We start from the raw sequence: 17,088 nt of genomic DNA, 5'->3' as shown, positions 1-17,088 counted from the left end.
TGACACAGTAGTCAATCGAATTTGGTCTAAGTACGTCTATTTTGTAGATACCGCCGCCTGTAGAAATTCTTCCAATATGCGGACTTTCATAGAAAGTATGCCTTTGCATGAAAATAATGCTTTTACTTGCCTAACTTGAAATTTTGGTTTTAGAAAAACGAAACCAATGAATGACTGTATTAGACGAAAGGGCGTAGGATATCTAATAGTCGACTTTGCCCGGCTACAATGTTCTTACTTACTACAAGATAAAAAAAAACAATATTGATATCTGTCACACTTTTTTGATCTCCTGTATTGTACAGTTTAATATGCAATCTTAATTTTATATATATATACGCTTAGGTTTAGATGGGTATTAGCGAAAAGAGTCAGGAATATATATGTATCCTGTAGCAACTTTATTTATAAACCTTATTGGCGTGTTAAGGTTAAGATGTTTTCTCTTTTTCTCTCTTGTTTCTTTATCCATGAATTTTGTTTTCACTTTTCCTTATTTCTTTTTACCTTTTTGTTATTTTATAAGAGCAGATAAGATTTATTTTTAAGAGTCAATCTAATTCGGCTGTATATTTATGTTGGCTGAACTTTATACATAAATAAATAAAAAAATAAACACCATTGTAACAGTTTAAAACAAAAAGTTTTTTTTCAATTTTTCCAAGGTAGTAGTGAACGTAGTACAATAACAATGGATAGGGGGGTTACTAAGATACTTAATGCGCATTCCCATATCTAGTGTAACACTTAGGATTTTTTAAATTCTGTGGGATCTTTTATTAACCAAATACGCTTAAATTAAAGTTATTTTAAAGATACCGCAACAAATTGGAATGAAAAAAATAAAAGTTCTTTAAGCTGTGCTGCCTGCCGTTTTCAAAAATCCTTTTTCAAAAAAAACCGACCTATCTTGTGGGCAAAGGTTTTTTTAATTTTTTCTATTAGCCTGTCTAGATTCACCACCATAAAAATTTGCTTTCTTATTTACATAGTCTTCCTCATTATCCTTTCCTGACGATTTCTCGTTCGAAAAAGTCTTTTTCACATCCTCTGTGAAAGACGTTGTACGCTTGACGTGTTACAGGGGAGAAAATATATACTCCTATGAAAAAAATTTATCTCAAAGACCATCGGTACTCAACGGGCCAATAAAGCTGTGGTAACGTATTCTTGTTTAGAAATGCTTTTAAATGAACAAAAAAGCTTTCTAAAGACATCGATTAGTGTATTAGGTAGCTCTAGTGCGGTAGATAGCTTACCAGCTAAGGCGTTGAGTTGGAACGTGTCAAAGAAACAACACGAAATTTCAAGAAAACAATGACGTCGAAGCAATAAATTTTTAACGACATACTCCCTAAGGTCCAAAGTCAACCAAAAAAATCTTTCTTCGAAATGTTTATATTGATGGTAGCCCTTACAAAATCGCATTAAGAATTTCTTCTCGTTTTTCTTTTTTTTTTTTATTAGTGTAAATGTTCCTTTAAGTACACAGGATGTAAAAAAATGACTGTCGACGAGTTAAGATATTAAATGGTCCAAAAACTGGTCTTTTCCCATGGATTTCTATCGATACTTGTTGATCGGTGCAGTTTTATTTGCAGACCACACTACTCTATAGTTTTATTTGTTCAATTTTTGATCTGTAAGGAAGGAAAGACAAAAAAGCCTATCATTTTTGGAAACTTGGCACGAGTCTATTCTACTGTTATGTATTTTGATTGTACACAGGTTTAAGTTCTCCTTTACAGCAAACTGACTCCAATAAAGTATCGTTTCGTTGTATTCCTGGCGCAGCGGATCATTCGATGTTGTACGGAGGATTCGATATTATATTAGGAATTTGTTTCGAGCATTGCATGTAACCATAATTTATATATATATGATAATTGCGATAATTACGATCCTATATAATATAATATATTATTTTATATTATATAACATATGATATAATATACGATAGTATATGGTATAATATACTACATGATATGATATATTATATAATCTATGATATGTAATATTTCAAAATTGATTTCTTATATATTTCAATTCAGATTTATTTAACCCTCTTCGTTAAGGCTCCACAAATTTGCAAAACTAGCTAAGCGATGCTTTTAAAAATTACTTACAGCAATAATCTTTTTATTCGGACGCCACTTTTATAATTGCGAACTAATTTTTGGTAATTTTTAAACCGAATGCTGCACTTACAACCGCTATCGCAGATCCGATGGAAATGTTAGCCTTTCCCACTCTTTGTCATTACATGTTGAAACTTTGCCTCCAATGTAGTTGCCATTGATAAAAACGTCATCGAAATTTGCAATCAAGCAATTTACTGTTGCGCTGCGTTACTGTTCATTGCCACAAAGATTTTTAAGCTAATTATATATGCAAGGGGAGTGCATTTAAAATGTGCTTGCATTGTGTGTTTAAGCTTTGCATTGTGTTAACAAAAATTTTTCAAAATTAATACAATATAATGTTCTATGGGATTTGTCTGTCATTAATGCTTTAGTCAAAGTTGTAGAAACTGATTTGTGCAACGAATGTCGTTCAGTGTTAGGCAATTAATAATTATTTTTATTTTTAAACAATTAAAATTATATAAATAAAAGCATTTATACAAGACTCTGGTTTAGTAAATCGTATGATTGACTTAAGATCGTTTAATATGAACGACAGTTATATGGGGAAGACGTAGCCCAAAATATAAATCTTTAAATAGCTTATATGGAAAATTCTCACATCCCGTGCAAAAAAAAAAAAAAGTCTTCTCAACTGTTCGCAGTTTAAATATTAAAGAAATTTCGGTGCAGAATATATCACTAGCCGCATATAAAACTGAAAGACTTACTTACCCTTACCTAGACTTACCTATTTTTTGTTTTTTACATGATTAGCCACACGAGGGATGTTTCCCGTAGATTCGAGCACGATAGTAGCCAGAAAGAATTGTAGATAGAAAAGTGACGAAAAGAGGGAGTAGTGCCAATGGGCGTTTGACTTACAAGTAAAACCATCAGAGACGGTGGGAAAGACCAGTGTTGGCAGTTTGTTCCAGAGGCGAGCAGTGTGACTAAAGAACGACGACCCGAGATACAATAATATCAATAGGATCAATAATTTAAGATGCAGGCATATATGTTAATGTGTGAATGCATCTGTTTTTATAACTAATTATAATAAATGAAGGAAAAATAGTTCTATTTAGAACATGAACACACCTATGCAAATGTTTTAATGCCACAATTTATAATTTATTTGAATACGCATCGTTTAGTTTGGCTACAGTATGAAATATGTGATAATAGAGAATAAGGGGTTTGGTTGTGTAAACAAATATCCGAGATATAAATAATTTCAAAAAATTGTTGTGATCGGATTTATTTGTGCTTGCACAAAGTACGAACAATTAGGCAGTTAGTTACATACGTTCACTATGTACATACAAGCGGTAAAACAGGCAAAGCAAATGGTATGAGTTCATATTAAAGAAACCAGAAGGCAGACAACAGCCAACTATCCTAACGCTGGTCTAACTACAGATGTGTACAAACCAGTCTTTGGTAAGGTGGGAGCTATCTGAAATGTTAATGCGGATGTCAAGGCTAACTATTGAATCGAAGACAACACCTCAGTCTTTATAGTTTGAACCATTATTGGCGCGTTAATAGAAGAGCAACACATCAATCCATGCAAATGATTTCTTATAGTTTTTTGATTTCCATACCAAAGCATTAGCTACACATCATGTTTGCAGGTTAACAAAATCGCTCTGGAGAAGTTTGACACTGTACTGACGCGTCAAAGAAGTGGCATACTTTGACGTCGTCCACGCACATTAATAATGTTGTACGCACTCAGAAAAGTCAATTTCAAAATAAATCAAGAAAATTAATGCGACAAAAAATGCAAACATTTTTTCTTACGTCAGTCAACTATGAATTTCTAAATGCCTCTTCAAATAAAATCCGAAGCCACGTATTAATATAACCTCATTTAATAACAGGGCTTTGTATTTTTCTTTGTTTTTTTTTTTTTTTTTTGGGTATTGGGACTTTGCTTAAATTGCCGGTAATCCATAGCACAGGAGACAATAAGTACACGCACTTAAGTTTTCTAGTCTGTCATCTGTCAGCTGAAAAGTCATTATGAAGAGTATTTAATGGGAAAGAGAAAAATCGTTTTAATAAAGCCCTTTTTCACAAACTTTGTGACAGCTTGTGAGTGAACTTTCTCTATGTCCAGAATAGTCATTTCACGTCAAAAAAAAAAACACATGAACATTTTCAATAATGCACCTATTCAATGCATGGTGTAAAGCAGCAGCATTCTCGAAAAAGGACGAGACAATTACATCCCAGCCAGCACAAAACCCATAGCAAACTATCAGTCATTTTGTTTCAAGACGTTGCCTTGCTTGTTTGAGGAGCCAGCGTCATCATCTAACGTATAGTAAATGCATTTAGAAACTGTAAAAATTAAAATTTGACTTTGTTAGCGGGTATGTCTCATCGGTTAGTTCCAAGCATAGCGGTCGTATAGCGTTATATTGCTTTCCGGCTTACTTTACTTATTCTGACGTGATATCCCTATTATCATAACCTTCAACGTTTTTTTTTTTCTAAGGAATAAGTAGGGAATTTAGTTTATTTTAATAACTTTACAGAAGATCTATTTTTATAACACAAGGATTCTTACAATTCAAAGGGTCAATTTTTACTTTGGTTATCAGCACAAACGCAATGGGAAATGGAGCGTCTTTCACTGTTTAACCTATTGGTTTTCTATTTGATAGTAATTAATGATCGGGCATCAGACAGTCCAACGTCTCGGTCGGCTAATTTCGATCGCATTGTGATAGCCTGGTGACGTTCCTTTTCTTGTGCGGACTGCTACGAACGATTAAATCTAGAAGGAAGAGGGAGAGTGGTCCTCTTTACCTGTACACCGCGCTTCGCGCTTAATTGACATTCCCAATCAGTTAACAAGCATTAGACGTTATATGATATGACCTGGAATTTAATAGCCTTCCCGTGTTCCATGTCGGTCCTTATATTTAATGAGGTATGTAGAAAAGGAAGCCCTGATCTGCGATATTTAACTCGTTGCGAAAAGAAAAATTTAGAATTAAGATAAATGTGAGTGGAATCAACACAATTTGGTCCTCACCAAATCTCCTACTTGTCGTAAACACGTCAGAGGTCATTGCAATGGCTGTTGCACATAGGCGCTCAAAAATGGATCGAAATTCAAATTCGAAATCCCTCTCGTTGAAATACTCTGCATATAAAAGCTCTCAGCCGTCAGACGTTCCGAGCTACTATTCAACATAAATGACTTAAAATGCACAGAGTGAAGGAAGGATTGACTTAACGACAAAATCTAATTCTTGCTCATTCTACACCAAAGACTAAATTTACCAAAAGTCTTAGAGAATACATTTCTATTCCAATTTATTTCGCATTTATTCATATGTTATTTCTTAAACACGCAGTACAGCAAAACTTTGTGTGTTGGAAAAAGAAGAAGACAACAAAACGGTTATATAATAAAAACCACAAAGCTAAACCAAGCAAAGGCTTCTCGAAATTATAACAAAGACCTTTGGCTTCGGTTTCGTGGTTTCTATGTATGCTTACACAAATAACACTCTCTCTCATACTACTTCACCTTAAGTATATATATATATATATACGTGTACTTGTGCAAATTTAATATGCATAAACATAAAGCGTATAAAAGATTTCTTTGAAAGCATGTGAAGTAACACAAGCTCACAAAAGCTCTTTCGTTTGCAAACTCGTAAAATTAATATTTAAAATAATTTTGAAAATTATTTTTTTTAAACTCAATTTTTCGACATTCCTTTGGTGATGTAACATCAACTTTATTATGAGTTGTGTACACCGCTACACACATAACTTATTCTCTTTTTTATTACAATTAACGGATGAACAATTTTAATTTTTTAAGAACGTTACCGTTTCCTAGAGGTTTTCTAGATAGATGCACGAAATATAAGAATAAGACTTAAACACTTTTAACGAGAACACGCTGAGGAGTATTAAGTTTCTCATCGATTAAACTCAAAGTGTGTCGTAGTACTTATGAAAATGAAGAAATTTATATTACAATCATTAATAAAGATGAGAAATCTCAAAGCTTATAATGTAACATTATTTATTATTATTTGCATTCTCGTTAAAAGGTATTTCGCGTGCTTCCGAGAATTTTTTTATAGAGTATCTTAAGTTACGCGGATGTGTATGCAACACCCAGAACGGTTTAACATAGGCTGATCTTTTATAATGTTGATCGATTTAGACCGTTTTAAGCATGAATGTCCGTCCGTTCGTCCGTCCACCTAATGTCTGTCTAACTTCGTGTTCAATCTACAGATCATATTTTGATAAGATTTGGTATACTAACGTACTTTACCCAAATATGAGCTCCTGGGACTGGAAATGGATTCAATCAGAAAATTTTTGCGAACAGTCCCCATACAAAGAAAAAAATTACAAATTTCAGAATGTCCCGACAAAAATTGTTAAGTAATTGTATCTCAGCCTGCTAACTTGATAAGTCGATGTTTTGAATCCTTTCTCATAGCACCGTTCTGGCGAAAAATAACCCTTCATATAGGATAACTAATTTTTAATATTTCGTAATAAGAGTCAATGCCTAATAATATCTTGACCACACCAAATCTAGACTACGTTTTTTTTTTTCTGGATTCCACCCCATATAAAGAAAATCTAATTTCTAGTATCTTACGACGAAAGCAGATCTTGAAAAAAAGACAAATGTTTCGTTAATTTATGTATTCTACGGTCTTCCATATAAGGGCATGACGTTAGATGGAAATAAGTTACATTCTTTGGCACCAGAATATACAAAGAATTTCACTAGGCAAAGTTGTGTAACGTATGTTACGACGCGTCTTGCCCGACTTTAATTAATGAATTATTATCTGTTTTTTTAAAACGATTGCTTCGTCAATGCCACAATTTCATATTCATCATGCTATCTAATACACGGTTCAACTCGAAAATCTTGTCTTGTGTAATAGGAAAACCATTCAATTTTTTTCCTACTTTCACAGATAACCAAAGAGATACACTGCCGTAGCGAAAATCCCGACAACAGAGAAGAGGCAAAAGGACCTGTTTGAGGTGGTGTGCATTTCGCTAGCGTTATATTACCGTGAAAGTCTGCAAACTAGGGAAATATTAGCCAAGCTGAAGAGCAAGTCTGACGTCCATGGTATTTATATTTTCTCCTTACGCCTTGGGTCGTATCAGAAACAACTTGGTAACAACGGTTTGAAAGAGCACCTGATGTGTCACGGGTCGACCTGATATTTGGGAACAATACCATGGAAAGACTTTTGGTAGCGGTAGCTCTGAAATCCGCGCAAAGAGTTTTTAAAGAACGTGAATGTAAAGTTACAGTGTACACAACTGTGTACTTCACTAAAGAGAGATAAAATTTTGCTAGACCTCGCTAGATTAGTCTTCATTGTATTATCTTAGCGTAGTGTTGTCAAGAACGCTTTGTTAGAATGCTATAAGTGACACCCTTGGGATATCCGCTGATATAAGTGGGATATCCTCACCCTATGGGATCGGGTGTTATCAAATTTATTCTTGCATACTCAGGGAGGAAAGTTAAACTATAGAGTCGATTCTCGCTGGCTTTATGCATTTTTCCCTACTCCCAGAATATACCCGCCAGTTAAGAAAGCTAATTATGTATGTAATCGAGCTTAACTCGTATTATAAATAATTTTTTAATTACTAAATTTTTTTTGTCTTTTCTTGTGTATCTTTTCATTGCAGATCTCGTTGAAAACATCACAAAGACAAAATGAAAGCTTTCTATGGAATACAACTCTTGCTTATGCGATTGCTTAAATAGTAAGAAATTTTAATATAAACGATTAAAAAAATTCAAAGCAAAAAAGAAAAGAGAGAAAAAGAAAAAGAAAATTAGCAAACTTAATGACACATTTATAAATTCTTTAAATTTTATAAAGGGAATCTGCAAGCAAATCCTACGCATATACATGACAAAATAGGCGACTCGACGTTTCTTGTTTTTTTTTTTTTTTTTGTTTCATTTTTTTGCAGGAATTATGTGGATTTTTCACTAATTAATTAAAACTAGAGAGAAAATATGAACAGAAAAACGAACAAGTTTTTATGAGAAACGAAAGGAAGTGGAAAACAGAATGTTTATAGTCAATTGAAAGAAAAAATGTTAGTTTAAAATTTTTCTATGAAATGACACAAAAGTGGTAGTGGGCGAGGAAAAAAAGAAAGGCGAGAGAGTAAAGTTTAATATAAATTTTTGTTGTTGAAATATTATGCAAATAAACGGCACTAATACGGGTCCGACAATGGCTGCTTCAGAGCCGCCTGAACCACCACCGCGTAATCCAGAACGCATTAATGCTTCATTGCACAAACTTAATGAATCTGTAAGTACAAAGACCCCAATACGATCCACCTTTCTTGTCTTGTTTTTTTTTTTTTTTTTTTTCTTTATTATCTCACATGTCATTGTAGTCGTAGGCTCCTCTTAAATTCTTTCACTCTTACGCAAAAAATCCGTTTTCCAAAAGACTTCGTTTTAATGGAAAAATAATTTAAAGATAAATATATAAAATTCCTTTCATGTTCTTTTTTCTTGCATGCTTTCTTGCATTGAATTATTCTTTCCTTTTTTTTTTCCTGTTTTCCTAACACATTGCTTGGTATATTTTTTTTTAATATATATATACTTTCTTACTTTCTGTGTATAATATCACAAGCTCGCCTATCATCCCAGTCAAGCAGCATTCGATTTCTTAGTTACAGAAGCTTCCTCTTTCGATGAATATAAAAATAAAGAAAATCATTGAAAACTCATTTGTCTCTGCCTTGCAATCTTACCTAAAAGTACAAAAAGTTGAACCAACACTTCCTTTTGAGACTTCATTTCATTCACGATCATGTTTTAAGGTTTAAAATAACGCTTTTATCGGTGTTCTCTTCCGTAGTGCTTTAACATGAAAGAAAAAACTTTCTAAATATTTGTCTTAGTGTGAAAGTGCGAGGATATGTAAATATGAAACCGGAATTCGCTCATAGATAGATGGATCTAACACCATGTGCGAGGACGTACTTATCGGAAGTTGGGTTTTTTTTTTTTATATCCTAAACATCTCGCAATAACCAGTCGTAATGTCAATACATATCGTAAGGCGAAACTACTTTTCCTTATAATGAAATTTTCGATTTTGTTACCAAATAAAGATCATTCGCCGACGGCATTACTTGTTTGCCCGAACGATAGTCTTTTTTACTTCGTACCTTGAATGGGATTGAAAGGTGGATCTACTCTGAGTATACCAGGTGCAAAATTTCATGTGTTGATCAAGGATTACACATCAAATGCAAGACTCAACCACTATGGCAGGAAGACGATACTCTTTGTTTGCTGCAACCAGGGGAGGGTGGGTTGTTATTAATATCTTGCATCAAATGCTTGCAAAAACAGTTATTCCATTTGAAGTGTACACTGTTCGACAACAGAAGGCAACAGGAGGACATCGTTTATATGATATCCGTGCAGCCATCCATTCAACAAAACCGATTTTCGATACGTTGGAAGCACACAATTGGAAAATGCTGGGCCACTAAGCTCGAATCGATTCGATAATCACTTGTTTTCATTGATGGGCCACGCAGTTGCTAAGCAGCGCTTCACTTCTTATGAAAATGTACGAAAACTACTCAAACGAACAATAGTTATTTTGTCGTGACATCCGCAAATTGTCAAAGACATGGACAAACCGAGCAGTTTGCAAAAGCATTTTTTTTTTTAAACTTTCATACAAGAAACATATATTTTCTATACGAAAACTCCGGTTTCGTATGTACATACCTAGTAGGATACTTGAGGCCGGCGATCCATTCCAAAATAGGAACATAATCAGCTAGTGATAAATGTCAGAATACTAAAAAGCAGAAAGAGTTTAATCTCATTATACTACACGAAGTAGTTACTACGCCTTAGCCAGATAGGCCTTGGTTAAAGTGTAGGAGACGTAAATTGTCTACTAGACTATCTTTATATTTTTAAAGGTGTGCCGCAAGTTTTTAGAACTATTGCACCTGTTTTGTGCTCTTTTCGAAGGGGGATCATGTATAAACGGCTACCTCCACCGCATTCCAAATGTCACCAGTTTAGCCCATTGACAAATCATGTAAAAGCTCTAGAGTCACAAATCAGATGAATGGTTGATAAGAGAAGATAATGATTGATGGAATGGACAAGTAAAATCGGACTAATGGAAAAAAGAAATTAAAAGTTAGTCCAGCCCGCTTCCGATGTTGCCTTACGCATAAGGTTACCGATGAGGGTGTCATAGAATAAAAAAAGGAAGAAAAGAAAGTCGCATAGATGAAACAAAGGTTGGACAGAGAGACGAATGTCGCAAGGACGAAATGAAGATGGCAGTACCAACAAATGGTAGAAAGGACGGGATAAACAATAGGATGATTGAAAACATAAGGGAACAGAACAACATACGTTGTACTGAGGAAAAGGGCAGAAAAGGGTTAAACTAAGGTCATGCCGTAAAGAAAGACAAATAACGAATTATATGTCGAGAGAAGACATTGAAAGTAAGGACCGTCCTTACGTCCGAAACAACGTAGACAGGAGAGGACCCAAGGACTCAGAAGTAGATCAATGAATAAAACCAATTAAAAACGCATATATCTCATGGGGCATGTACAGTGTATTCCCGAGAGCTATCAATGCAATGAAAAATATATATCATATTACTCTTTCATGAAGTTCCAAAAGGTATACATGGTAAACATGTACACCAATGCTTTTTGTACTTTTAGGTAATAGGAAAAATTATTTATTTAAATTTTGAAATATTGTTTCATAATCAAGTTTTAAACTTTTAATTAAATCAATGGCAACAAATGATAAAACTATCTTTTTCGTTATGTTGTTGCTTTTATTATTGCATCATTTTAGAAAACATTTAAATCGTTGGATGACAAAAGTGTTAACAATAATAAGCCATTGAAACCATTACTGTCATTGGATACTGCCAACACCCCTTTAGCTGTAGCAGCCACAACTATAACATCAGCATCGGCGACAACTTCATTGGTGTCAACGAAACCAACCGCTCTCGGTTTGCAGTCACCATCTGCTAGTGTTTTATTATTTGGCAAACAAAATCAAAAACAACAACAAACGAATAGTGATTTAACCCCTAGCGGGGATAGCAATTCAACGCTTAGTTCGAATGGCAGCAATCATACTCTTACGTCACCAATGACAATTGATAATCAACGTTTAAATTTTCAACACGCCGTCGCTACGACAATTGAAACAACCACAGGCCAACTAATACAACAGCAACAACTAATGACTCAACAGCAGCAACAAAATGGTAATGGAGGTTGTAGTGGCGGTTCAAGCAATGTTGGACAACGCAGCATAGGAACCTTATTAATCGATCAACAGCAATCAAGTCATTTAATGAACGGTAGCAGCGGTAACGGTGTCGTTGGTGGCGGTGGCGGTGGTGGTGGTGGTAGTGTTGGTGGTGGTGTTGGCGGCAGTATTAGCAATGGCAGTTTAAGCATCGGCAGCAGTGTTAATGGCTCATCAGCTAATAGCAATCATAGCAGCAGCCTAAGTGGCTCGAATACATTAAATTCAAACAGCCTAAACGCCACGAATCATATCAATAGCACACCAATCGCTTTAGGTACGTACCACTACTACTACTACTAATCTCTTTATGTGCTTACTCCGTAATTCATATATTTTGAATGTTTGTATAACTTGGACGTTGATAATGATAATAATAATGATATTCCCATGACTGAAGAACTTAAATTTGATTTGTTCTGTTTTACTTTTTATCGCAAGTTTCTACAAATTTTCTTGATGTTGTTGTTTTTATATCACAATAATGTTACAATAAATGCATATGTGTGTATGTAAATACATAAGTGTTTGGGTGTATAATTTGCAAATAACTAAATATAAAATTTTTATAATTTTTCTTCATATCTCATCTCCGTGCCCCTGCCCCCGCCCCCGCCTCCCGTAATCATAGTGATAGCTAAGGCTATATAATAACATCTCCCCTGATACGATTGTCAACATTCATGTGAATTGAATTAATTGAATAATAATTTAAATGTAACAATTGTTTGTGTAATATGTATGCTATATACAAAAGTATTAACCTATTTATTATTATTATTGTTATTATTATCGTTATTGTTATGATTACTGTTGTTATTAGATCCGAATATCAATCAAACAATTAAAACTTATTATTAATTTCAAATTGAACCGATAATATTAAAATCGTACGTACAGCTTACTTAAATCGATTCAAATTAAATTTCACTTAAAGAGTCCGTTTAAGTGCAGCTATTGTGATAAATGAAACTAGAAATGCTCTTTCTCGTACACATCGTTTCCCCTCAATTCATGCACATAATTGATGATTTCATGTGTGTAGATGCTTAAGTTTTGCAGTAGCTTCAAATTTAAATCACGTAAGCATTGAAAATCGCAATGCTTTAAAGTGATTTATTTGGCCAATCGTGAGGGGAAAGAAAAACATCTTTAAGAAAAGTTCATTCTAGCTTAGCATAGGCGAGTCTTGAAGACCTGCCAGCCGTGTCGACTAGAGGTAGTACATAAAAAACCTTAAAGCTTGTCTTTTGATCAATCGGAACTTCTTCTAAGCGAGTGTGTTTAATGATCTTTAAGACAGATGTCCAAAACTTTGAATCACAAGATATTTTAGGCAACAACATGCTCAGATATATAGTGTGAAAATGTCAAAGACCTTCTTCAGGTGTCTACCACGCCCTCAGTTTTAAACTAAGAATGTACGTCATTTAATTAAACATGCATTTTTTTTTTTTTTGGGAGTGTATGATGAATCAGAGGACCAAAAGGTGCCTCCTGTACGTGCAGGCAAAATCGTGGTTAGGATGGATTATAGGTGAAGAGGGATGGAAGCAGAGAACGGTGTTTGTGCAGGTTTGATTTAAACTGGAAATATCAGTCAAGGTGAAAAAAGACCACTGTTGGTAAGTTGTTCCAAAGGAAAATGATGAGTCGTGGTAGTACACCGTGCGACAAATAATTGGAAGACGAGTAGGTGGGAACGCTGAGAAAGCCTTGTGATCCTGTTAAAGGACTTATTCGGTGGATAAATCTCTTTGCAGAACATTACGCCGATATCCACAATTTCACCATCCATGAGGAGTAATCGAGGGCCCCCAAGTAAGATTTGGAAGCTCCGTCCCCTAGATATGACTGTAATACACTCAGTCTGGCCTGATGTAGGCGTCCTATATAATATGGATATCGGCTTTTATCGGTCTTTTTTATATCGCTTTAAAGAACCTAGGCTCTCGAATGCATATTTCGACACTTAGCGCTTGTTGTGTACTTCCATGTTGCCAGATATCCTGATAGAAGAGCACCGCTGACAGATGCTGTTGTTCTCTACAAAGGAATAAATTGAGTTTCTGTCACGCATAAAAAATCGATGATGAATACTAGGAAAGTTGAAGAAAAAAAAAGGACAGGTCCTTATAGTGCTACTACTTTTAAGGGTATTTCAGACGTTTTAACTCAGGTCATCTTTCTTGGCCTTATTAGCAAAGTTCGTTACAATCTGCAGGCAAGTACAAAGCTCAATTTTTGTCTGACAAGGCAATCCAGAAGATGTAAATAAAGTCGATAGTTGGATGTGTTATATACGTGCCATACAATGTCGTATACACGAGTTTATAAATCCTGTAAAGAGTTTGAAAATATGTCAATGTTGTAGTTATGTGAAAAAATGTAAAGGAATTCTTCTTCAAAGCTATTACCATTTGAGAGAAAAAGCACGAACTTGTTGTTGAACAAATTGTAATACAATTTAACCAAAGAGGAAATCATTGTTATCTCAAAATCATGATAGGCATAAGACGAAGCTAGTTACTTATATAACATTTTCCACACATACAAACTCGAAGGGTCAACGAGGAGCAACAAAGGGGATAAAATAAAAGCATAATCGCCAACCGGGGTTAAGACATCCACTGTTTCTTATATATACAGTGATATTTATTTTCGTCTATTACTCGGAGTAATATCACCTTACATGCACTGCACCTAGCATCATTTCTCCAATAATATATAAAATAGGTAAGAAAATTATATTCGGCGACAGAGGAATCTCGCGTACCCATCACCATTAAAATTTTCTCGGCCAATGCTTTTATTTAATGTCATTAAAAGGCGTTGTTAAGAGAAATTAATCTACCGCTTCGTGGCGACGAGCGAAATTAATTCAGAACACTTAGCTTATCGCGTTCTACTCTCCAAACCTTTTTATTTGATGCCCATACGGACGGTATTTTTAGGCAAAAAATTTATCCACCTTGGCGTGACGTTCACCACAATTAATTTGGAATTAGCACGCTTAGCTTGTCGCATAGTACACTCCAAACCCTTTTATTTGATACCCATATCACTGATATTAATAGGAAAAAATTAACCCACCACGTCGTGGTGTCCACCATATTTATTTTAGAATTAACCCATTTTTAGACAGATAAAATTCCTTCACTTGACGAATGAACAAAACAGTATTGAACATTCTTTCTTCTTTACCTTATGATTAATAGGCATAAAGTCGCAATAAAATGAAAAAAAGAAAATTTAATCACTTGAAACTTGGTGTGGGCATGGTCGATATTTTGCATCTGTCCACACAAATAAGAAAGTTTTCGTAAAGTAATTGTGGAAAAACGAGAAAAAATGCATAAGTTTTTGTTTAGAAAAACGGAGTTGAGGTTAGTTTAGGGCTAACTGCGGGTTAGTGCTAGCACCAACTTAACCCTTTTACTGTATCAACCTGCTTGCAAGAACCTTCAATATTTCTATCAAATTTGAAGTCGATGCTTTCGATGCCACCACAGAGACGCCCAGACATGGCTTAGTCAATTCAGAATTTCATGCTGATCAAGAATATATGTATACCTTATAGTCTCTAAAACTTTCTTTGGGAAGTTGCGAATGATATGACAGATCTCTTCTCCCGCTGAGCGTATTTTTTCAAATTTATTTTTTTACATTTTGTTTAAAAAGTCCGCTTTTTAAAGGCTCTCTAAAATCCCTTTTTTTTGGATATCTTAATGAACGCAAGGAGGCACGGCAGCACCAATAAAACGGTCCATTCCTTACTTGATCACCCTTACCATACTGTTGAAGATCAAAGACTGTTTCACAATTTTTTGAAAATATGAATTATGAGTAGCTGGCGAGGATAAACTCCTTTTTTTCATGATTTTTAATAATACGGCCCGATGTTTACCAGGGTAGTATCTTGTTTTAGATCTGTAACTAAAATTTGACGGCAATTGGATGAAAATTGCAGTAGAGATAACAAATACGATAAGCATGAAAAACATTATTTTCAGAGAAATGTTTTTCAAGTTTTAAATTTTAATTTTGAAGAAAAATTGGTTTGACTTCATAGTTGCGATGTGTGCACCACGCACTTAGTTCAATGGCTTTAAACATTTTTTCTTACCATTGCATTGTATTTGCCATTTCATCCCTATGTGCCTTTTATTCTTACCATAAATATTCGTAACATAACCCTACGACTAACATCGATTTTTTGGACCATTTAAATTTTCGTCAATCGCAGCACAATCATCTTTTCACATCATTTGCGAGGAGAAAGTACTTAAGCCAGTACTAAAAAAAAAAACATTGCGAATGATTTTTCTCGCAAATGAAAAAACAAAAGTTCACAAATTTTCATTTGATTACAATCAACGATCAAGTTGGAAGAGTAAAACTAAAGAAGCATTTGCCTTACATTGAAATAAATCAGTTTTATAAAAATAAGAAAACGTCACCAACGGCCAAAAGCGTACCCTACAACACCACACCTAGTTCTAACAAGGTTAGGATAAATGCATACCCTACAACACTTCACCTAGTTCTAACAAGGTTAGGATAAAAGCATACCCTACAGCACTTCACCTAGTTCTAACAAGGTTAGGATAAAGGCATACCTTACAACACTTCACCTAGTCTTAACAAGGTTAGGCTAAAAGCATACCCTACAGCACTTCACCTAGCTCTAACAAGGTTAGGCTAAAAGCATACCCTACAACACTTCACCTAGTTCTAACAAGGTTAGGCTAAATGCATACCCTACAGCACTTCACCTAGTTCTAACAAGGTTGCAATTCTTAAGCATACAAGTAAGAAAATTATGCACAGTCACGAACAAATCTTTCATACCCATCACCGCTATACTAAAAATGACTAAAAAAAGGAAAAAGACTACATTTTCATGCTCTACAATATGATGTGGGCGCGGCCGATTTTCTCCATTTTCATAACAAAAGTGTTTCTCGCATAGGACCGTAGGCGTTAAAGGTGTGTCCCCTGAAAATTTGGGTAATTTTCGAATCCCTTTAGAAATTTTTAAGCGATATCTTCATTTTCGCTAGCGGGAGAATATTGGCCACAAATATGGCACAGTAGCGCAGGCAGACACATATACAGACGCACAGAAACTAGCCATGAATTTATTCTGTGTTTGAAACTTGTTTCTGTACGTAATAAGGGTATTGGAAAAAAAATTTCATTTTTGATACGCTACCTTATTAGATAAGCGTAGTCAATTCTCCTCGTTTTTAAACAAGCACAAGTACAGTATCGTCTTTAAAATATATATATATACCTTCAAATTTTTGTACATTCATCTGCTACGGTTTATGAGTGAAGAGCGAAAAACAACTGTTTCATTCCTTTTGAAAAATAGAGGTTCTCTCACTTTACTTAGTACTGTAGGTCATTTTCGATACTAAACTGAGCGCAAGAACTTCCAATGTTTATATCCCATTTGAAGTCGATAACTCTATTTTCGACACTAAGAGTATATTTACAACATATGCCATGCACACGGCCAGACGGACGGACGGAGATGCTTAAATCGATCCAGAACTTGATGCTGATCGAGGTTAT

At 34.7% G+C, this 17,088-nt stretch overlaps 1 protein-coding gene across 2 annotated transcripts in view; it reads left to right on the top strand.

Annotated features, from left to right (window-relative positions):
* LOC119636098 (kazrin) overlaps window positions 1-17,088 on the top strand; it is a 74,441-nt gene that overhangs the window by 26,499 nt on the left and 30,854 nt on the right. For both annotated transcript variants that reach the window (XM_038031231.1, XM_038031232.1), the window contains exons 2-3: window positions 7,842-8,482; window positions 11,041-11,785. In XM_038031231.1, coding sequence (XP_037887159.1) covers window positions 8,369-8,482; window positions 11,041-11,785 — 859 coding nt within the window. In that variant the 5' untranslated portion in view covers window positions 7,842-8,368. The remainder of the gene's footprint in view (window positions 1-7,841; window positions 8,483-11,040; window positions 11,786-17,088) is intronic.

This window comes from Glossina fuscipes, unplaced genomic scaffold (assembly GCF_014805625.2).
Source record: "Glossina fuscipes isolate IAEA_lab_2018 unplaced genomic scaffold, Yale_Gfus_2 27, whole genome shotgun sequence".
In the NCBI taxonomy this organism is placed as follows: Eukaryota; Metazoa; Arthropoda; class Insecta; order Diptera; family Glossinidae; genus Glossina; species Glossina fuscipes.
Note: the sequence above shows the minus strand (reverse complement) of the source record. Positions and strands in the feature narration are given on the sequence as shown.